General features: G+C 34.8%; 1 protein-coding gene across 3 annotated transcripts in view; it reads right to left on the reverse strand.

The window, feature by feature from the left end:
- The window catches only part of LOC111151111 (G-patch domain containing 2), a 175,009-nt gene that overhangs the window by 133,585 nt on the left and 16,798 nt on the right, over window positions 1-24,626 (reverse strand). For 2 of the 3 annotated variants that reach the window (XR_002640839.1, XM_022508894.1), the window contains exons 4-5: window positions 22,240-22,422; window positions 21,697-21,776 (exon numbers count right to left, since the gene is read on the reverse strand). Coding sequence is in view for 2 of the 3 variants with exons in the window: in XM_022508894.1 (XP_022364602.1) it covers window positions 21,697-21,776; window positions 22,240-22,422 (263 nt within the window). In the remaining variant the exon portion in view is untranslated. Of the gene's footprint in view, window positions 1-19,340; window positions 21,570-21,696; window positions 21,777-22,239; window positions 22,423-24,626 lie in introns of those variants that run through there. The other variant, XM_022508895.1, reaches the window with a different exon arrangement.

Genomic DNA, 24,626 nt, shown 5'->3' on the forward strand with positions numbered 1-24,626 from the left:
TATAACATTCACAACTTTTCTTAGCAGAGCATTAGTCTATATATATCCTAATAATTGTAGACTCCTTAAGATTAGAGATGTGTATCATTTGTTACTTTGGGCTTTCAGACCTTACGAAGTACCTGGTACATTGTAAATCTCAATACCTTCTTATTCTTCAACTCGATGATGATTTTCATTTAAAATGTGATCAACATGGGTACTACTTATATAAACTAAATCTTCAATCAAAGGTTTGGACATGCTTTAGAAGAGATAAGAATAAATAATGGAGTATCAAGTCAAGTCATAACCTGTTGGAGATGACCACAAAAGAGCTGAAATTTTTGGGGTAGTGGGGGCGGAAGGGTGATTCTTAAATGTTGAAAGGAAAGGCAGAGATCAGGATTAGGAGAAGGGGCATGGCCACAGGTCATGTGTCAGAACTATCGTGCTAAGATTTTCAAACCATCCATGCTGTTCCCCAAGGTGGAGGTGGTGGGACGGGACTGAGCTATGATGCTCACCCACGGCTAAGAACTATTACCTGAGGGAACCATCATAGTGAGGTAATGTGTTATTATCTCTCAGGTATATGGGAATGGAAAAAAAAAAAAGTAACTAGGACTACCGGGCCAGACAGCACATGGCACAGCATGAAAAGACCTTGTTGCCTTCTGCAGAGAGGTTAAGAATTGAAAGCTCTTAGAACAAAAGAAAAAGTACAACAGAAGCGCTCTGACCAAGAATAAAAACAAATACCAAACAAACATGAGAATGCCAATATCCAAGGTAGAGGAAAAAGAGGAGCCAGGAAAACAGGCCAGGGGCAGAGAAGTAGTTGCAGAGGTAGGAGAAAACAGAGATGGTACCGTAATGAGAAAGCAAGATGGGAGTTCTAACAGGAAGAAGCTAAAATGACAAAGCCAAAGAGGAGCTGAGAGAAAGTTGAGAAAGGCTTGGAAGAATCATTAACCAGTTCAGTGGTGACCTAGGAAGAGGATAGGAGTCTTAAACGGATTTGAAGAGGATGGAAAAGAAAGTCAATGAAGAAGAGAGATACAGTCTCTGCTTAACTTAAGAGTCTTCTCAGCCACACAACCAGACACTCAATCGCAAAGGACAACTTAGAGCAGTGACTTAATTCTGATACCTGAACACTGTTGGGTCCAATGACAGGGCCTCAGAAAATAACCAAGACTACTGATCTACCTACTGGGAAGCTATTTCAGTAGGAAGGAATTTTCTATTTTTTATTTTTTTAGCATACAGTTATGTTTTCAAACATTATTATTATAACCATAGGGATGATCTCATCATTAAAAAGCCTAACGGTCGTTTTTCTTCTTCTTTAAAGAAGCATTTAACCTATTAAAATTGACTGAATCTTAAGACATTATCCAATATGTGACATCTGCAAAAAAAAAAAAAAAAATCCCAACAAAATAATTAAATGCCCTTTAAAATGAACTAAGAGGAAAAATAAAAGTTAGCAAATCTTGAACTCAGAAATACCTCGTATGTAGTTCTTTCTCTCAGTACCACCACCATTCATACAGAGCGCTGCACATATCAACTGAAATAGACTTTAACTTCCTAAAATAATGGACTGTAAGACAGGTCATAGTCACAAACTCATGTCAGCGGCCATCAGAAGAGGAAACCTACCCCCTCAGAGGAGGTAATTTGATGGAGAGAACAAGCTAAACAAATACTCCGCTATGAACATGTAAAACCAATAGTAGATATTCTAAACATAACTGAAACCTATGTAACAAAGATGGGACTAGTCACGGGGATGCAGAGCCATTTATTCACAGGAGTCAGACTGAAACAACTTAAAAGGGTATTTTTAAGACTTTTCTGAGGAAGGTGGAAAACTTAAGTGATTATGAACAGAGCAACGTACCAGGAAGAAGTAAGAAGAAAGTCTTCCAGGTGGGACCGATTTCAAAATCTAAGAAGCAAAAGTTGTTTGGTCCTGCTTGGTGCTATTATACATTTTTGTTTTTGTTTTTTCTTATGTATGAAAGAATGTGAAGCCACAAGTCATGTCATTAAAAATCTTCCCGAGGGCCTGACTGGCTTCATTAAGTTGGACAATCTCCAGGTGGGCAAGGCCACCCTCTCCTGCCTCTTCTGTTTATCTGGTGCAACTCCCTGTCTACAAATCCCACTCTCGAAGGCCTGCCTGCCTGTGGCTGCCAGCAAACGCCACACTACTTCATGCCATGCCTCCTCTTTCATGCTTTTTCTTTTGTCTGGAGCGTCTGCCCCACTCTCTCCATGTGGACAACACCGACAACAACTTCTGGAAGATGGATCTCAGGTCCCAGTCCTTGGGGGGTCACTCCCAGAGTTCCATGAGATACACTTACTGTACCCATTTCTACCCAACAGCTCAGCTTCATCTTTTAGTCCACAGTTAACACCATTTCCTTGCTGTTCTGAAGCTGGGTGAGGTGCCCCTTACATTTTTGTGTTCAGTTAGCACGTCTTTCCTAAAACTCGGCCCATTATGTTGTAATTCTCTGTATCTATTTCTGTAATTAGAGTGTAAGCTCTTCGAAGGGCAAGAACAAAACTTAGCCAGCTTTCTAGATTTTATACTTAGCAAAAGGTTGACATACAGGTGCTACCTACTGAAAAGTAAGCTCACAAAGATAGGGATTTTTGGCTGCTGGTGTTATCACCAAATATAGAGAATGATGCCCGGCACACGCTACTTAATGTTTAAGTAAATACTTCCTAAACAGAAATGAACTGAATGATTGAAAGACACCCAGTTGTTCTACATGCTCTAAATGTCCCCAAACTTAAAAATGTAACATGTGCATAACACTGTAAACCAAGGGGTTTAAAATTTGTGTATAGCTGGAGTGTTCTGTATTTATGAACAGGAAGACTATTTAGGCAAGTGAAAAACCTAGAGCAGAATCAATTAATTACTTTATAAGTAAGCAAACACTCTAAAAGAGAGTCTAAGAAAATATGGAAATAACTTCAAGGGAAATTTTTTTCAAATGAATTCGTGCCAGACAACTTGGTAGGCAATGGTTTTAATGTCTCAATTATTCCTCACAGAAGCCGCATCCCTTCTTTACTAGACATTCTAGGGCAGTTAAATAAGGTCAAAAGATTTTACTTCTCTTTCTATGTAAGCATTGTACCACTCAGATCAAATTAACAAAGCTTTCATTTACTTGTATTCAATTAATCTAGTAACAGTCAAGTTTCTATTAATGAGTCTGTACTACAGCTAAGCTTATGTCTTAGTTTCGTAGAACCACACAATGGTTTGGGTCATCATACTAGGATATAACTTCCCTTTTATCAAGGTCATTTGGCACCACCTTTTCATCCCGTAACTGCAGAGATGATCATTTCATTGGTAAATATGAGAAAAATACAAAGAGTACAGACACATTAGAGTCCCCGGGCCCTTGGCTTTTATTTTAGCATTGAACTAAGCCTGTACTACCTCCTTTGAAAGACACAAGAATTAATTGTACCTAAATCTAAGTTTTACAAGTGGCTTCTAACACATTGGATAAGATACATTTAACTCTCTAAAGATGAGAAAATAAACAGCCATATTTCTCAGATCCCAGGGAAAAGAATCATTAAATCTCAAGCACCAGGCTTTTCTTCAGCTAACTGTCAAGGATCAGAGGGAATAGCAATTGAATGGAAAAGGCACTAGACTTATACACCTCTCTTCAGTTTGCCAGAGCCCACCAATACAGAGGACAGAGAAAATAACATTCTTACAGAAAAATGCCTGAATTCTCTATAAACTGTAACAGTGCTTCTGTGATCAATACTAGTTGAGAAAGATTCAGACAAAACTGTGCACAGCACATACCCAGGAAGTTTTCACTAGAGGACCAAAAGAGAAACCATGGTCCATGCAATGTCTTTATACCTCTTGCTTACTGATCAGAAAAAGTGATTAAAATACAAGTATCTCATTTCCCACATTATACATTTAAACTTCACTTACCCACTCCACTCAAGTCATCTACTTGCCCACTGACCTTCCCAAGGTTCACGAGGCACCTGCAGCGTGCAAAGGTTTGTGGGAATGCGATATTGCTTTACTCAGATGTGGAAATTGATGGACACAATGGGACAGTAGTATTTGGTCAGTAAACAGGGTTTGGTTTTTTTTTTTTTTGTCTTTCTTTTTCTTTCTCTCTTTCTCTTTTGGCTATCAGAGTATCTGAAAATGTTTTGAATTTGAATACCTTAAGCTAGGAATGCCCATTCTAGCATGCAGTGAGGTCCTGAACACAAAGCTACTTTGTATATATGTGTATATGTATCTGTGTATTATCTGCCTGGCCCCGAAGGCATCTGAGCTTTGGACTCCTGAGTGAGTAATAACAGTTCCTTTACAGTTCACAAAGTCCTATTACATACCTTATTTCATCTTACCTTTTATTATCCCTATTTTAGGGATGAGGAAACTAAAGCTCAAAAAGTGATTTCTCCAAGGTTACACAGCCAGTAAATCATGAATCTCAGAGAACTTATTCTGATTTCCAGTTCCATGGTTTTTGCTTGCACTCTACCAGAAGGGGCTAACACATGATTCTATGAGTCATGAGGGGATGGAGTGAGGCCTCTGAATGACAGGAGAGATGCCTTCTGGTAGGGACGTTTCCAGATAAGGTTTTAACTAAAATGTATTTTGATGAATGGGCAAGATTTCCACAGACCGACATGAAGTGTGATGTCGCAAATAGTAAAAATAGTTGGAACAAAGTGACAAAAGCTGGAAAGTGTAAGGCACATTCAGGATGTATCAACCAGAGAGAATCAGGACACAGAGATGGAAAGATGAGCAGAAGCCCTAATGGCAAAGACCTAGACAGGAGAAAGGAGTTTACATGCTATTTGAGAAATCAAGGGGAGGCACTAAGAGATTTCAAGTTAGAAATCAAATGGGTCAGACGATCACATTAGGATTTAAGGAGATTTGAGGACAGGGTGGAAGAAAATGGAGAACGAAAGGCTAAATAAGAGTTCGGCTGAGTCAGTGGCCAAAAGAGTGAACTAGAGGATTGGGGAAAAATATATAGATTACTCACTGATCTCCTTCAAAACATTTATTTTGCTTGGAAACAGTAAAAATTTACATGGCAATTCCTCAAACTATGGCTGAAAACATTAAGAAAATTTCAGCCTCCAGGACGGATTAACATTCAACTGGAGAGAGTACAGAAAGGCAGGTGGGGGTATGGAAAAGTCTATGGGACCAGGATCAGCAGGTTGGCCCTGGCTCTGTCTCTTCCTAGTTATGTCACTTACTTATCTTCCCAAAGCCTTAACTTCCCAAAAGGTGGGTAGTACAAAGCTGTCGTCCTTCACAAAACTACCACGCAAAGGTGAAAAATGGTATTATAGCTGTTGCTAAAGTCTTCATAACTGACAGTAACACAGCAAAATCCTAACACTTAAGCAATAAATTGACACTGTATCATTAGCCAATGTTTATAAAACTGCCAGAGGAATAACACTCCAATATGTTACTGGTGTTTTAAAAAGAAAGGCAGAGCATATTGGTTTATCATTTGTTATTTCAAAGAGCATGATCTGATTTACTTTCATATTTACTGTGATGGGAAAATCAGATTAGGAAGTACATGTAAGTCAGAGATTACTTTTAAAGTTTTTATAGCTAGCTAAATTTATGAAAACTTGGCATTTGTTAATACAGAAATTAACTTGTTAAGTCCAAATGAATATTATACTTTGTATTAAAGAAGCCATATATCAAAAACGTTATTAGGTTCACGGCTTAAAAAAAAAAAAAAGCAGTACTATTTTTAGATAAATAAGTAAAAACTGTAATTCATGTCTCATCTTTGCCTTAGAAAACATGTGTTTTCTTCACCATGTTCTTAGCCCAAACAATGAATTCTATTTTGGCTATTCTGGCCACAAAAATCACCTTTTTAACTGCTAAATTAATCATATGGCATCTTATCTTTTAGCAGTGGTACAAATTTGTTAAGGAGTTGCAGGCTTAATTCAAATTAATGTCACTTTCATTTCTAATAGTATCCATTCCAAAAATCTATTTCAGAATTTTGATAGAATATAAAAAGTATAGACTTAACAGCAAACCTCAGAACATGTTAATTGCAAACATATTTTTATGTAATTTTTGGGCAAGTCAACTGATTCTTACTTTGTCTGTGGAGGCGGAGATAGAAAAAAAAAAAAGGGTACCACTCTGAACTTCACTGTGGAATATGTATAGGAAACTATAAAATTAAAATGACATGAGTTGGTGTTCACCATACAGTACCTGAAGGATTTAAGTCTAATGGTAATCGAACAGTATAAAGAATAAGAGATACTCATGTATCATGTATGAAATTAAAAACATCACAATGATTACATTCTTAAACACAGTGTATGTGAAAAACCAATGTGACTGCACATTCAGTATACATTAAAAGAGAATAATCTGAAATGTACACACGGAGATTAAAAAGTGTATCTGAAGATTAGTAAGAGGAAGACCTCTCTGTGGGAAATAGACTGAACATAGCTGGTTATCTTTGCTTCCTTTCAATGACATTTTTGGGTTACTGCAATCAAAAGAAAATAATAGCAGACAACCAATATGATCAATATCTGATCCTAATTCAAATGGGCATTTCCTCTTTTTTGTACTAAATACTTACATGAAATGATGACACAACCCCATGTGTTTCTTTCTCCTCTTTTTGATTCCAAAATGGATCTATGGCAACAATCACCAGCCTCCTAAGTGCTTGTTTTATGAATCTGGCCCTTACTCAAGAAGTTACATTGAAAAGTCTTTTAATCTCCTTCTGAAAAGAATTTACTGGATTGCATTTAAGTTCAAGTTCAAGGGTATTAAAATGTACAAAGGAGAGTGAAAAAGGTGCTAGGTTATAGATTTTAACTTCTTAACTAGAAAACTGACTCAAAATAGATTTTCTAATTTACAATGAATCAAAAGAGAAAACATTAGACCATAGCAAAAGTGGCACAAATGTATCAAAAACCAAATGAATAAACATTTGAGGAGATTTATTATTAGAAATTGCAATAAATTTTGGAAAGATGAATTGATTTTAGTTAAAAGGTATAACTGACAATTTATTGGGCGGGAAGATGCATTATTTTCCAATTGTTATCCATCTACAGTAAAACTGATTTGTGTCCTATTGTATTTTATGGAAAAGGAGAGTGCAACTTTCAGTGATTTAGATTAAATGTATTAATCATAACCAGGCACTGTGAACTATATATCTACTATTAAAGAAGATTTTTGACATTTAATTCTGTAGCAATATTTTGGCTCTGTACCACTCTTCCTAAATCCAATTCCTGCTACAGTTGGCAGATTTCTCCCTTTTAATTTTATGAGGCTTAAAGTAGCATTTAACCACCCATGCGGTAAATAATGCGGGATTAGAAATATTTAGTGTTTTGTTTCCCTTTCAAGAGTGGTAATCCATCAAATCCAAAAATGTTCTCTAAAATTTTTCTATATTTTTGGCAATCTCTAATATATGATATCATAAAAACTATAAAATTAAATAAAATGCATTACATAGCCAGAATAGATCTGCTTTTCTAAAGAACTGCCTTAACCTGAAAGAACAGGTAGAAACCTCTTTGAACCAGAAACGTGGAATCCTCATTGAAACACAAAACAAAATAAAATTAAAAATATGGATTAAAACCAGGATAACTAGATTAGAATCTTTTAATTTTATTCCCTCAGGTAACAAATCTTAATGAGGGTGTGCAAATAACTTTGAAACAGCTTAACCATTTAATATCTTTCTAAAAGAAACACTCTTGCAAGACAAGGTATTAGAGTTATACAGGAAAACAATGATTGAACACGTAAGGTGTGCTGGATATTCGGCTAAGCGCTCATAAAAGTGAAAATAAATTTTAAGTCAGTACATCTATCACATGATGCACATGTACAAATAAATTTAACAATTTTTTAAAACAAGTGAGGCACAAGACAAAAATGAATTGATTAACCTATGGAAGTTAATATTCTAACTCTAATTTTTAATAGTTCCAAAATATTTTTATATTTAACATGAGCTTAAAAATAATTAAAAACTTCAATTAAAAGGTATAGTCTGTTATTAAGACAAAATAACCACCAGAAGTAAAACTGACTTTAAACAAAATCAAATTCCAATTTAAAAATTTTAATTCATGTAATGTTAATTCTGGTTATTAGTGAATCCAAATTATTACAATAATAACATTATAACTGCATGCGGTACTTTGAGATCTATCAAAGTAATAAAGTAACCTGTCACCCGAGTAATTATCTATATTTAATCTATATATAAAACAAATGGCCCAGAAATGAGTAAAGTCTGTAACTCACTCAAGACACGTTGATGCCATATATCCATGGTGAGAACATCTAATTTCTTCATACATATTCATATCTTAATTCACTTTTAACAAAGTTTATGATTATGACTGTTGTGGAAACAGTGTATGCCCTTCTAGTGTCTCAATGAAATCAAGGATTACCGACCAGCAGTAAGATAATCTAAAAAGAAAATATGTATGTGCATGTTTGTGGAAAAGCCCCTTCTCATATATAAAGTGTCTGCTTTGCCCTCCCTGCCCTTCACAGTGCTACACTGTAGAGCTGGGAGTTATATGTTGGGAAAAATAGGAGGAGAGAACTCCTCTAGTCAGCTAGTCAGCTAGCACCTCAAGGGGCATTCCAACAGAAATAAAGGCATTTCAATTACAAACATAAGATGCAATATACACAATAACATGTCAGCAAATGTGTTAGCACGATATACGATACATGCAGTGATTTGTTGAGGAAACAAGATGACTCTAAGGTTTTGTTTAATCAAGAAGAATTAGATTAATTGGTATTTCCTATGAACAGTCAACACCGAAGGCTGGGAATGTACTATTATTTTATAAAGCCATCCAAGGAAGTAGGTTAGGGAAAAGTCATGATATTAATAAATATCAAAAAGGCTAATACCAAACTTGCAGCATGAATCAAATTATTTATTTCAATACAATCAGCAACAATTTAAAAGTGTGAATTAAGAATTTGATGACAAAAATTCTTGACTCCTTCCTCAAAATGAGGATCCAATCAAATTTTGAAGAGGACAAGTTTTACAACTTGACAAGAAATTTAAGTTTTAAGCCATGTGGGTATTTTCAAGACGTATCACTGTAGCTTCAGTGAACAACACAGAAGAGAGTACAAACTTCTGAAAATTTTTGTTTGTAAAAGGGTTGGAATTGAGACCTAGCTCTGATCCTTCTTCATGAAGCTAATGCTTTGAAAATCTGTGAATCCATAAAATGGGAATTAGCAAAGTACTTATATTACGGGATGGATGGAGATTGTTACAAAATATCAAATGCTATTTAAATATTTATTGCCGCACTAACCTCTCTGGAGAGGAAGAAAACCCCACCGACAGGTAACAGAAAATTTACCTTCTAATAGATTAGAGAAAGAAAAGTTTTATTAAATGTCAGAAAAGATCTAGTAAGTTAAATCAACAGGCTAAATCAAAGGACAGAAGAGAAAACACATCAGTTAGAAGTGAAGAGTTGACAGGAGGAATGGACAGCATATTTACTATTACACTGAAAAATAAAACAGAGATCCAATTCAACACATTCAACTTAATCAAGCAAACTCAGACTGACCTGCCCAATATATTCATGAAATTGACCAATTAGGCCCAGACATTTTTTGAGAAACTAAAATTTAAGTGTAAATATGTTTTTTACTCTTGAAGGAGAGGTTGTATAGCTTGGGGATCCATGGGGATCTGGCCATGAGGCCAGAGTTCATATTCTGACACTACCAATTACTAGCTGTGGCCTTAAACAAGTCATTTAAGCCATCTGTCCCTGTTTCCTGGTTTAGAAGATAGAGAGAATAATATTTACCCCAGTAGCCTTTTTATGAACATTAAATGAATTAAAATACATAAAGAGATTAAAACAACACCTGGCAAATAATAAGAACTCAGTAAATGTTAGGCAATATAACTAATAGTAATAAAATACTTCGGTCCTTTAATATTAGTTACATAAAAGCTGATCTGAAAAATAAATTATTTATTAATACATTACAATGAAATATTATGTAGCCAAATGAATGAAAAATAAGTATAATTTACAATCGCTCTGGCTTTAAGATTTATTTTATTTTAGAGAAAGAGAAAGAGAGGGAGAGTGGGGGTGGTAGGGAGAGGGAGGAGGAGGGAGAGAATTTCAAGCAGACTCCTCACTGAGTGCGGAGCCCAATGTGGGGCTTGAGCCCAGAACCCTGAAATCATGACATGAGCTGAAACCAAGAGTTGGATGCTTAACCCAATGAGCCACCCAGGCGTCCTTCTGATATGTTTTTAAAGTGTAAACACTGAGGTGCAGAGGAACAGATGCTATCTTTGCACAGATGGGCATGGGAGACACTCAGTACTGTTGTGTTTGACTTTTAAAACCTGTGCATCTATTACTTTTTTTTTTTTATAACAATGAAAATTACAAGAAAAGGACACTAGGTTAGACTTGCCAATACACATAACCCACTGATCAAAGATGGATTTCAGCCCCTCCCAAAGCCCTACTAACATGACTTGGAAGAGTAAAAAGGCAAAATTCCACGCCCTAGGACAAAGAGAATAGGAAAGAAGGTATCACCAAATAAGGTACTTCAACAAAATTACACATGAAAATCAAAGCTGGCCATTCATCCTTCTTTAGTGTTAGATGGGTGGGGATAGAGTGGCAACAAAAAGCAAACTGACTAAAGCAGACTTCAGAAAGGTTCAGAAATTGGAGGCGCCAGATACCTTCGACACAGGGAGTCTATTAAAAAAAAAAAAAGTTGATCCCCTGATCCCAATCCTTAGCCACGATCTTAACATGTTACTACTGCTACCCTATAGCACAGCAGAAGCTCAAAATTTATCATGTAAATATGCTAAACTATAATAAACACTGGGTATTCATATATGCAACTGACGAACTCTACCTCTGAAACTAATAATATACTCTATGTTAATTGAATTTAAAAAGAAAACTAAAAAAGGAAGAAAACTAAAAAAATAGATAAATAAAAATAAAAATGTTATACTAGAAAGAGGCCATAGTGAATGGGTGACATGATAAACCTTTACTAGGTCAGGGGAATTCAGTTGAAAGTCATCATATTGAGTGCTCCCTGTCTTCTGCTTTGCAATTAGAACATTGCCAGTAGACTCAACCCTGTCCACCTGCCACCTCTGAAGCAGGCGATTACTTATTAGGAGATTATTTCCAAGGGAAACCCCTACTCAATAGCGATATCTAAGGATTCTCCAACCAAAAGGTACACAAGCCCTAGATCTGCACACCATGCATCAATGCAGCTTTTCTCTCGTGCTTTGTCACATGAAATCCCATCTGCCATCACATCACAGAATACATACATAAAAGGACAAATTAAAAACCATGAAGAATTTAGACACTACTCTTGGTAGGAAAGGATGTTACTGAAGGTTGAACTGGCTTCATAACCAGCAGTGGAAAACTCCCGAAAAAACAGACGGTGATAACCAGTAATCTCCACCAACATTCTCAAAATTATTAAGCACATCCTATGGGCCTGAGCTGGATTCCTGCCATGGGGGTGCTCTATGTACTTGTAGATATAATGCAAACATAAGCAGAATAAAGAATAAAAACAGAGACAGGAGGGGTAATGCCATTTCAGAAGATGGAATGATCTCTTAAATATGAAGAGTTGAAGAAGGTTTTGAAGAAAAGGTAGAATCTCAACTCTTCCTTGAAGGGTATGAATCTAACAGTAAGGAGAGAGATGTACTGTTGTGAGTAAAGCTATAGTATGAATGAATGTGGCTGAATAGGAGAAAGCTGAAGGAGGCGTGGGCGTGTTGAGAACATAAGATCATCTGGAAAGGAGTAAAGTGTTATAGTTCCCAGGTGAGCAGTGAAGGTAGAAAGGAACAAACCTAGATTTTATGGTTAAGGCAGTGAAAACTTTTTTGGTTTGGGCATAACCACATTTAAAAAAAAAACAAAAACAAAAAACAAAACAAAAAAACAAACGTTTACTTGGAGTTACATGTGATATGGATCAGAGGAAGGAAAACCGGAAGACAGACCAGGGACAGACCTAATGTGTTATCAAAATGGAATGTTATGAGTAACTACCCTAAGGCACTGAAACAAATTGGCTAACAGGACAGATAAATAAGATTCCAACATGGCTAGATGTAGGAAGAGTGAAGGATTAAGGAGAACACATAAACTAAAATTTAAATTAAAGAATGAAAAACCACTTGGGTTTTGCTTCTCTTAACCAATGTTAGGTCTCCCCTCTCTTCTTTCCCAGTTAATTTTTATTAACCAAACAGTAAGGTACTGAGGATAAAGGTGTATCTTACTTATTTTTGTATTACTGGCCTTTCCCACAACAAAGACATCATGAGCCTTCATGACGTGTGTACAAATTAACCAAGTTATCTGTGGCTGAAAACACACAGGGAAGACACCAAGTTTCTGAGTCGGATGTAACAGATACTTAATTTATTCATCCAACAAATGATATAAGACACTCTTATAAAGTGTTTCTGTGGATCAAAAAATTAGAAGAGTCTATAAAAAACACATGTAAATGAAATGGAATGGGAGAAAGGCTAAGTAATTAACTGTTTACTTTTTAAAGACTGTAGATTCTAAAGAAGTATTTCTCAATACAAATCTGGAAGACCTCAAAAAGACCAAGTGCTTGCTATTAAATATTACTACAATTACATTGCAACCTAAAGATAAATGCACCTGCAATGCTATCATGGTGAACTGTCTACAGCCAATGATCAAGATTTCAATATGACGTTCTAAGAGGAAGATGCTGTATTGGGGATGGCTCAAGTCACCGCTTCTTTTGCATCCAAACAGATCATGAAACTTCTACTTTATTCCCTCAGGAAGCACTCGCCATTGTTTTAGACAACTGTCATTTAATAACAGAAATTTTACAGGTTTTACTGGCTTAAAATATTTATAAATACCTGTGGGCATGCATCTCTGGTTTGTCAGAATCCTGTTGCCCAGATGACAGGCAGCAAATACCCACTTGGCATTTTCTAACTCTAGTACAGGGAACCCCTTCTATTTAGGACTTCTTTGTGAATTCTCAGTTGTTCAAACTGACCTTCAGTTGGAGGATTTGCAGGTGACTTCAATACAGAAAGTGCTTATTAAATATTATTTGGAAGTGTTCTACCCATCATTGATTTTGAACTTTTCTCATATAAGATATCTGACATATTTGAAGGCAAATTAGAAAACTGAGTTTTATAGACCATCAGAATAATTCTATTAGCAACATAAAAGGCAGAAAACCAAAGTTGAAGCTTTGAAGAAGGTGAAATGTTTGCAACATTTCTGTTTCTCCGATTTGAGTTAAAAAAAAAAAAAGAAAGAAAGAAAAAGATAAAAAAAGAAAGATACAAGAAAACTGAAATGGGGACTCTGGCAATGTCACCACCATTTTAAAGAGCAATAAGGAAGAGGGATATTGAATCTCCATCTGTGGAATCAAATAGTTACCAATCTAAAGAAAGAACATTTTAGAACATATTTCAAAGGTTTCTCGGGATACAAGAGAGTAATTTTAAAATGATAAACATAATCCTGACATTTTCTAAAATCATCTGCTTTTAGGGAGATTAAAAAAACCCCAGTTTTTAAACAAGCCATTTTTCTTTACTAACCATGTGCTAACCTAAGAACTTAAGCACAAATAGCAAAAAGAAAAAAGATTTAAAAAAAGAAAGTGTGGCAGTTCATGTACTTTTAAAAATGTAATAGAACAAAACTATTCACCCTGCACAGTATTTAAGTGGCCACAAAAGCAGAACTATTACACCACAATATCAAATTTCAAAACAGACATCATGATGAAATCCAAAGAAGTAAACCAAACACTACATACATATTTGGCACGTGAAAACTTTTAATATTAAAAAAAAAAATCAAATTTTTTAAAAAGGGTTCCTTGTAAATAAAATGACATTCTTTTGCCTGTGCAGGCCTACCTATAGTGACATTTAAAAACTGATCAGTCTGGTCAGGAAACAGGAGAAATGCCTAGGACCTACCTCAACTTCCTGAATACACAGGTTTGAGTAATGCACACCCTTGTTTCTTTTCCCAGGCTGTGACAAGAGTGATGAGAAGAAAGCACTAGATTAGCCAAGGCTGAAAATTATTGCAGCCTGCAAATCATATTACCTCCAATCACCTTCATGTTCACATCACCCTGTTCAATCTTCTCCATGGCCATTTCTATTTACTTACCCTCCTCTCCTTACCAAGTTTATTTATACTCATTAAAATATAAGCTCCTGGAACCTTGTCTGCCTTGCTCACTACTTTAACTGCCATGGCCTAGAACAGTACCTCAAACACAGTAAAGACTCAATATTTTTTGAATGAATGGATACTACTCAAAAGTCAATCAGATTATTGAGTCCAATAAAATATAGGGGTTCAGTGTACTGTGGATCCCATCTACTGGGGGACAGAGACCTTAGATCCCTAATCTTATAACCACTTAATGTACCCTCTACACTGCTGTCCATGTGATCTCTTAAGACAAATCTGATTAGCTTAACCATCCCTCCCCCCACCCCTGACATTACATCAGTTCACATGCATTCCCACGGACCAGAGTTGGAAATGATCTAATTCCTGCCTACTTTGCCAAACAAACCCTGTCTACCATATACTCCTCCACACAAGCATACCTTATATATACTATAGCAGCACTGGATTCAGTTTCCTGAATATTCCATGCTGTTTTATAAATTTAAGCCTTGCCCATCCATGCCTTTCTGTCTGCTAATTCCCTCCCCAGTAAGTTGGGCTAACTCACACCTGAAGTCCCAGCTAACAAATCCTCTTGTATGAAGTTTACCCAGGTTCCACTAAAAAGGGGTAGGAAAGGAGCAGATCAAGAGAAATACAGAGGCTATCATCATGGTTGAAACAGAGATGTGACAGCTCCTATGGACACTGTACAGGTTTGGAGAGATAACGGGGGACCATGGAGGGTAAGCTGAGAAAACAGCAGAAACAGAGCAAGAAAGCAAACTGGAATTGGATGATGCTGAAGACCAAGAACAAGGTACTATATACTAACTGAGAAGCAAAGAAAAAGATCGGAATGGAGGATTTGGTCCCAGTGATTAATCTGATGGGAGCAGTAGTATCTCTTTTACTTATCATTTCTATTATGGCACACAACTTGATTGTGTTCATTCTTTAAGACAGCAAAGAAGGCTACAGATTTTTCAAAATAACTCACACTTCCGATAGCATTTGGTAACCAGAAATGAAACTATTTTATGAAGAAAATGTATTTATATTTATTAGCAACATGACAACAGAGTGAAGAAACTTCCAGATTTCATTAATTTTGGCATAGCAAAGGAAAAACAAATTTGAAAATGTTTAAGTTGTAAATGTTAATAGGATTAAATGAATTAAAATATATAAATATAGTGTCTGGTATGTAGTAAGCATCACTGTAAGTCATTACTAACATTCTCTTTGCTAGGTTCCAGATTTCTGAAGTATCACAAACCCAAATAACAAGATATGAAATCAGGCCAATTCTAGTGGTTAAGTAGTCAGAAAAGCAAGGACAATTTAAATAGGTAAATAAAAACTATAAGTGGTCAAATTTGGCATTATTAAAATACCAAGATTGAATATGTTTTGTATTCTTTCCTAATGGATTTTAAAAGCTAAATATGGAGAACAGAATAAGAATTCAAGTTCTTGTTGAATAAATAAAAAAATATAATCTGTGCTATTAAATATGTAAATATTCCACTTTTTATAAAGTATAACGTGATTAAGACTAAATATCAATATTAGTATTGATAATACTTTTAGTGGAACAGAATGAAAAATCATTAGATTCAAATTCTCAAATATTATAGGTATTAAATTTACATATATAAAATGTAAAAAGAACATTTAGAGAGAATTTTAAATCAAAATAGAGAATTTTAAATCAAACAAGAGACACTATTAAAATGTCTTTTGTAGAAGAAATATTTATTATAATTCTACTGAGCAGTACTTCTGTATGATACAAAATCTACTTTATCCCAAAATAAGTTCTAAGAAAAAAGTATTAATTTCCCACATGAAATCTGGATCCGAAGTGTACTTCGAGATAAGATAAAAACTAAATTATTAACATACATAGTAATAGATTAGAATATATATGATATATAATATATATTTAGAATATAAGGAAATTCTAAATATATATTCTTGGATTCTGCATAGTATCTAAAAATGGTTAAAGGATGCAAACAAATAATTCACAGGGATTATAATTAAGCACTTAGTTATTAAATTCCTCTGAAAAATATTAGATGATTAGCACATGGTCAAGAGTACAATTGATGACATATATCCTACGTATTTTTAAAAAATCATTTTAAATTTGTTTTCTATCATAAAACTTCTTAGACTAGTCTAAGAGAAAAGTTCATGTAGCTCCCTTATTTAAACCAAATCCATTTAAAATGGCCCTTCTGTTGTAAAAGGCTGTAGATGAGACTACATATTCCCATTCCAGTATCCTAAGAAACAATAAAACAAAGGTTGAGCAAGACTTACAGAGTAAATCATTATAGTATCATTATCATTATCAATATGACACTTATGAAATCTGGTCTGGTCTTTCAGGATATACTTCAGAGAAAGAATATATATACAGTATTTCCTTCTCTTACACAATGAAATAACTCAAGATTCTAAACAGATATAAATTATTTTGAGGGCTATTTCATTGTTGAATATAATGGTATGCTTACTTGTACAGAATGACAATTTAAATTAAGGGTTAATGTTCACTTTTTTTTTCAGATATTTAACTTGAGAACCATGTATAAATCAGATTCATTTTCTTTGAGAGAATAACCACTACCATCACCACTATAGTTGTTCTCATTTCATCTATACAAAAAAAACCAAAAACCCAAACCAAAACAAACAAACAAACAAACAAACAAAAAATGGACCTAAATGATGATAAAATTTTTAAATAGAAACTTACAACCTTTAGGTGCAATTCCTAATGTAGTATTCACATTGGATTTTAGGTACTATGTTTTAAACGGAGTCATTTATTTCCTGATTTTTTAACAGACCAATTTGAATGTTAACACTTGTTCTAAGACCATCAGTTTAAAAACTTTAAAAAGAAAAAAATCTCTCACCTATAGGAAACAATTAGGATGCTTAGGGTTAGGCTATCTTGGCTAACTGAAATGCTATGGTTAAGTCAAGGTAACTGGATTCACTTTATAAGTACCATATCCCAGAACAGATTCTCTGATGGATCATTATTCTGAGGATTATTCACTCCAAATTGTACTTGATGCAAAAATTCTGGAAATACAGGAGATTCTGGAAATACTGGAAATACTACATCTCCTGGATAATGGCCCCAGAATATTCCTCAGAATTAATGATCCTTTGCTTAATTCTCCTATAAGGGGTAAATATTAGAGGCTCACTAGCTGGGCTCCAATAAACCAGTGTGTTATTCTAACAGAAGTACAGCAGTAATTAATTTTTTTCAACATTAAATTCTCAGAACTGGTACTGCATTCACCCCTCATATATGGGCAAAATTATTTTTAAGAATCAGGTAACTCTGGACCAAAACTTCCTAAACAGCGTAAGTCTTTCTGCAAATGAACGGCCTAGTAATTGAAAGTTAGGGAGAGGTATTTAGAACAGTTTTTAATCTGTAATTAGGGTTTAAGACTTAATGCAGTGGCTGTCATCTAAGATTCATTCAAAACTATTCTTTACACACCATATTAAAGACAAAGGCTGGCTCAAATATAAATGAAGTATAAAGGTAACATAAAAGATTGCAATATAAAGCACATTAAATATTAAAAATAAAGGTGTATCATATATAAGATATGAAAAACTTAAGATTCTGCATTTTGACCCCTAATGAGATTCTGTATTTGGCATATCTGATAATAACAGTAACTACCATTTATTTAGTATATACTATGTGACAAAAATGGTTCTGGACCTATGATGTACATATAATCTCATTTAATCCTGATAATACTTCTGCAGATTAAATACTGTCTCTATTTAAGAGAAAGAGAAGATAAGGTTCAAGTTGTCATTAAAAGTAAAAAGAAGAACTAGAGTGGGGACTTACCAAGTCCAGACTTCAAAACCTCTAACCTTTTTGTAAGACCACTTTGCCCTTGACAAAACTAAACAGAGCTGATCCTCATTACTATTAGTTCCACATGTACAAATTTACCTACTCACTAACATGTATTTGTAACCCCCCAAATCAATTTTTTTAAGAAATTTTAAGTCATCTCTCTATCCAACATGGGGTTCAAACTTACACCCCTGAGATTAAGAGTCGCATGCTCCACTGACTGAGCCAGCCCGGTGTGCCGCTCTCAAGTCAGTTCTTGTAGCGCTTCTAGGGTCATTCAGGAGCAGTGAAAATTTGTCCCCTGGTGCACGTGTGCATTCCCAACTAAAGTATGGCATATAGTAAGCATCACTGTTTCAGCTCTAACAGTGTAAACAAGTGTCCTTTTGTGGTTTATTTGGTGCCACATTTTTCAGTTTTGTGTTGGCAATTCATTGTTTTAAATGAACCCCAAGCATAGGGCTAAAATCCCAAGCACAGGGCTAAAATCCTGACACCGGTTCCTAAGCGTTAAGAGGGCCATGATGTGCCTTAAGGAGGAATGCATGTGTTAGATCAGCATGGGTTTGTTCAGGCATGGGTTATGGGCTGTTGGTCATGAGTTCAATATTAATGCATCAACAATATGTATTAAGTAAGGTGTTTTTAGACACAAAGATGCGCAAGACAAGGTTATGTACTGATTGACTGATAAAAAATGTCGTGACCAGAGGCTCACAGGAACCTAGCCTGGCACTTCCCTTAGGAGCAACAGTTCAGTATTTGCTAATTAGTGTTCAGGATGACTTTATAGGACATACCTATGGTGAACGGTAAAAAAATCCAACTGAAAACTTTCCCCCCCAAGAATGTATCCATTTATATTTCAGTATAAAAGGTTCTTCTCTCATTTCCTTCAAAGATAATCACTAAATCTGTGTAGTCATTATTCATCTGCGTTCGAGAAAGAAAACTTTTGTTGCCATTGGGTTTCATGGGTTGTAGCTACATGTGTTTGACTTTACTCAGAAAATTAATGTCTCTTCAAAGTAATCTGGCTTTCCAGTGTGATAATCTAAGGAGTTAAATTTCATTCTTATTCCTTGATGTCATGGGTACTGTTTAAATATGACCATTCTGGGAGATTATGATTTTTAAGACTAGACTGTTACATACAGTCTAGACAGTATGAGCAACAACAATAACAACAACAACACTTCGCAGGAATTTAAGAATATCAGCACAAATTGGAACTCTTACCTTTCTTGTCCAAGTCAGATATTTTATTGAAAAAAAAAAAAAATTACAGTACTTAAAAATCCAAACAAGGACAATTCAGGGTTGAAAGAAAGAAAACCTGAAGGAGCCCATTGTCTTCAGTAAAATTTGAATACAAGAAAATGTAGACCAGGAAGACAGTTTATGGCCTAATGCACTAGTTCCATGATAAACACACATATATAGTATATCTCCATCAAGTGAAACTTAATCACCTTTTTACAATTTAGAGAGGGACGGCAGCTTTTACTATGGTTAAGCCATGTATCATCAATACCATGAAGCTAGCCTATCAGATGTAATAGCTTCTATAAAATACCACGGTGAGATTGCAGTAAGCCTAGAAAATGGGCTACAAATCCCAGCTATGCTCAAGCAAGCAGTGAACCAAAAATAAAAATAGGTAAAACTGAACCAAGAACTAGATAGCATTCATCTAGATTCATGATTGGTAAGGCAAAGTTCATAGGCCAAGGTTTTAAAGTGACTTATTCAGATCTCAAAGACAGTCATTATACAAAATAAAATAAAAGCATTTATGTAATTCAGAAAAAGAAAATCATGATTTTTTTACTCCAAAGGACATAGCACAAAAAAGCTTACTTACAATGAGCAAACACCACATTATTGTACCTCTAAAATATCACTTTAAATATGCAAAGGTAAAGATACTCAAAGTTGCACTTTATCAAATTTAAGCTCTCCAGTTTAGACAAGCAATCTAAAAGATGTCACATACTTTCTGCTTAATACATTTTCTGAAATCTTTCAGATTGTAATACCTTTAGGTAAAAGAAATGTCAACTTTAAGTTTCTTTCCCAATCATCATTATTGAAGTTAGCCATTAAATGCTGAATTAACAATTAATCCATACAACAATATAAAAATACATGTATTAAATCACAGTTTTCATCAATGATTGGAACTTAATAAAAAATACTCATCATTTTAATATACCATTTTGAAGAATTCAAATGGTCTGAATGTTGTAGAGTGTCTAAATTATACCATCAATAGAAATGTTACATTTTCCCCTCTGCTTGTGAAAACGAGCTCATGCAGTATTTCTGACACTCACGGTTGACACGTATGGTCTGCCAAGGGTACGTAAGCAGGTCTCACTTTTAAACAGGACAATATGACTCAGAGGCATACAGTATTAGTTGAAATACCAGCTTTCACATGATTTCTATAAGCTCAAAGCCAAAATGATAATTCTGAGTGGTTTTAGGTATCAGACAAAGCAGATAATTTAAAAAGTAATAGCAAATGATTCTACTAGCACAGACTAGTCATCACTGTGGTTAGCTTAAAACTAGGATGATCTTTTTGTAGTACAATGAACACTATACTATAAAGTACAATGGGTTTGCAATACAGAGCAGATTTTCCAAGTAGAAAGCAAACTGAACAAAACAGAAATTCTAGTAAAGATTATCAACCTTACCTACTACTCATCTTAGCCCTTGTTAAAATACCCTGAGTAAAATGCAAATATATTAAATAATGCTGGTTATATAAGACTTCTCTAAAAATGAGCCATAAATGTCAATGCATCATGTTTATTTACAACAGTCAGATATGTAAAAATTGGTTCTTAACCAGTCACAATATAAACATTAATACTTATGTGAGATCTGGAAGTTTTCCATTTTCTAGCTTTTGTTAGCATTTTGGCAAAGCAAGTAATACATAAATGGATTCAATGTAAAAAAAAAATCATAAAAGAGAAAAATATATAAAATTTACAGTAGTTCTACCCACCCTGGGCCAACCTAGATCCCTAGAAAGCCTCCCCAACCACGTTCACTTCTGACTAAAGGAAGAATACCAGTCCTCCAGCAAAAACAGCCCCATCTTTTCATCAAAGAGGCTCTCACTTCAATGATATTCCTCCAGGGGAAGAGGACAGGAGCCAGGTTCCCTCGAATGCCATTCCCCAGATGTTCAAAACGTAACTAATTTATTAGCATTAGAAGATTTGGTTTATAGGGGAATCTCACTGGTCCAGTTTGTAGCCTACAAAAAAATGGATTATTTTTAAGTATAACATTAGAATATGAATAAAGGATGAGGATGTGGCTTTTTATTCCATAGAAATGGATACATTTCCAAACATGACAATTAAACAAAAAAGCATGCCTACCATTGAAGTTGTGGTCCCTCCTGATTTTTTAATGTTCTTGGAAGGCATTCCATGAAGGCGACTGAGTCTAGCTTGAAAACCTGGAAAATCAAAGTCCTCAATTTAGGAGATTCTATGATCATTGTTCCTATCTGTACAGAATTCAAAATAAGTCTGAGGAAGGAAACATCCTGAAGAGTAGTGGGGAAAATGCAAAACACACTTAGCAGATCTGAAGCAACGCCCGGAAGGGCTCTAATGAGGTTAGCACCTAACTATGGATTATTTAAGAATTAGGGTATTATTCAGGGCTTTTCTTTCCTCCTAATTTACCTTTATAACATTTCAACATTTTCACAATGGTCCTAGCAAGGAGGCAAGTCAACCTTTCTAATAATTAGAATGCGTGATTAATACAGTAGATGAATTACTATCTGACGTTATGTCTTTATAGGATCTTGTGCTAAGACGCTTTCATTTCCATTTTAGCCTATCCTCTTTCAGTGGATATTCCTAGATGCACTCTAAGTCCACCATATTCAGCAGTCAGCAAGTGCTACTGACCTCTTCTTCCCGGATGCGACATTAGAGGGAAAGAACCAGTTAAGATACTTTCAAAGACAGGATCTGGTAAATTTTTGTCTAGCTCAGTAGGATCTTCCTTTTCCCACCAGGGCACAACTCCAGTGATGCCACACGCTCCACCTGATTCCTTCTCATAAAACCAGTCACTCTGCTCATCGTCACCTGTGCAAATACAAGAAATCCCCCAAAGATTCAGTTTTATTATCCAAATACACAGAGTTATCAGATTTAAAAAATGCAAGATAGCAATTAAATCTGAATTTCAGAAAAAGGATTTTTCATATAAATATATAATACCTGCACAAAATTTTTAATATGTCTAAATACTGCATGGGGCACACTTATATTAAAAAATTATTTATTATATATCTAAAAATTAAATTTAACTGGGGATCCTGTATTTTATCTGTTAACCATTTACATAATCAATACAGAAAACTTATTCTACACCAGAGCTTCACAAAAAAGTTTTTTAATACCACAACAAGAACTGCCATCAACAAAAACATAAGCTGTTATGTTTTAGAACCAATTAAAAAATGTGAAAAACCGTAATACTGGTTAATTCTAAGGCAAAAACTATAGAGAACTCCATTTAAGTTACTTTTTCCAAATTAAAGAAAAACAAGCCTTAATCTCCTACAGAGAATTAAAAGTATAAAACTATAGAACCCGTTCTCTGCAGCTGATAATGGTATAAAATTTGCTTAATTTCATGATTTGTATGGAGTGTAAAAGGGGAAACCATCATGAACAGATGTGACTAAATGAAATTAATCTGATTAAGTTCATTAAGTAATAGTTGTGAAAAAGTTGATTTTAAATGAAAAGTGACAATACCACAGAGTTTACAAAGAAACTATACTGGACTATGACAAGCAAGGTATTTTTAAAGCAAAACACTATCCATAGTAAGTTGAACTTTTGGGAATATCCACGAGTGCAACCACGGAGAAATGATCCATTTCAAATTCAGTTCAAAATGTACTGGTGAATCGATAGTATTTTGTTTTTAAAACAAAATGTGAATCAAGAGTAGTTTGTTTTTAGAACAGGGATAAGGGGGGAAAATACAGAAGAAGGCATAAGAAGATTCTTAGGAAGACTTGTTTGTAGAGTCTTCATGATTCTAACACTGGTTTTTAAGAGGGTCATCACAATTGCCATAAAGTTTCCCCTTTTACAGAAAGAGATTTCTGATTTCCAAAATCTCTTTCTACAAACATTTTTAAAAGCACATTAGAAAAAACCCAAAACTTCAACTGGAAATGGCTTTATGGGAAAGAGCCGTACTTCAAGTTACGGGGGAGTGAAAAGTTTAAAGCATTTGGAAAACCAAAGCCACCAGTTTATTTCAATTGAGGATTTAATAAAAATTAATTTTTTTAAAAAAGTTACTTTATAAAGCACATAAATATTTAGTACTTTTACTGAGAATTAAATTAAAATTTCCTAGAACAGGTATAGGTACAAGAAAAGGGAGTCACTTTAAACTAATTAACCCTAGATCTTAACTCCATTTGAGATGTTATTACAGAAAAAATGAGGTTATTTTATTTTTGATGTGATACACAACTTTGTTCTTAATAGGGAGATCAAACAGCTAAAGATTAAGAACCTGAGTTCTGAAGTCAGTCAGACCAGTGAGAATTGCAGTGTTCTGCGACACTGGGGAAGGCAGCTCGACTCTATGAGCCTATAGGTTTCACCATACCTCCCAAAAAAGAATCTCCCAGGGTTTTCTTAAGAATAATATAAAATCTAAAGTAAACTGAATGGGGGGAAAAAAAAAGCACTTAGAAATGTAAAACATAATAAGCTCATAATAAATGCTGGTATATTATCTTAAACCACTTGAAGCTTTTCAAATATGGACAGGCTTGGCCAAAAGTTTTTTCATTTCCTTTCATTACGAAATGCAACATTTGTAGTAATTTTGAGCAGGCTCATTTATTAAACAAGAATTTGGGTATATTATCAAGGTAGTCAAATTCACTCTGAGCTCTGAGGTTCTAGCATATTTCAGCAAAGTCTCTTAACTTTACAAAGTCTATGGTCTTTAAAACAGAATATATATGGGTTTCTAAGTAAGCCAAAATGAATGATCATTTATTTTATTCCTACCAAGAGGAACGAACAGACTATGGGGAAAAAAAAAGCCTAAGTGGCCATCATTTCTTTTTTTTCTTCCTATCATTAGACTATAATTTAAAACTATAAATCTTGGGGTTTTTTTTCCCCCTTAGAACTTATTGCTTTCCTCTAAAGATTCTCAAGAAAGGCAGATAACATTTGTAGAGTGCCTCCTGTCCTCTTATTAAGGTTTTTTCTACTTTCTTCCCTAATAGGTAGTTTTAAAATAATAC

This window comes from Enhydra lutris, unplaced genomic scaffold, assembly GCF_002288905.1.
Source record: "Enhydra lutris kenyoni isolate GAN:26980312 unplaced genomic scaffold, ASM228890v2 scaffoldscaffold25, whole genome shotgun sequence".
NCBI classification, from domain to species: domain Eukaryota; kingdom Metazoa; phylum Chordata; class Mammalia; order Carnivora; family Mustelidae; genus Enhydra; species Enhydra lutris.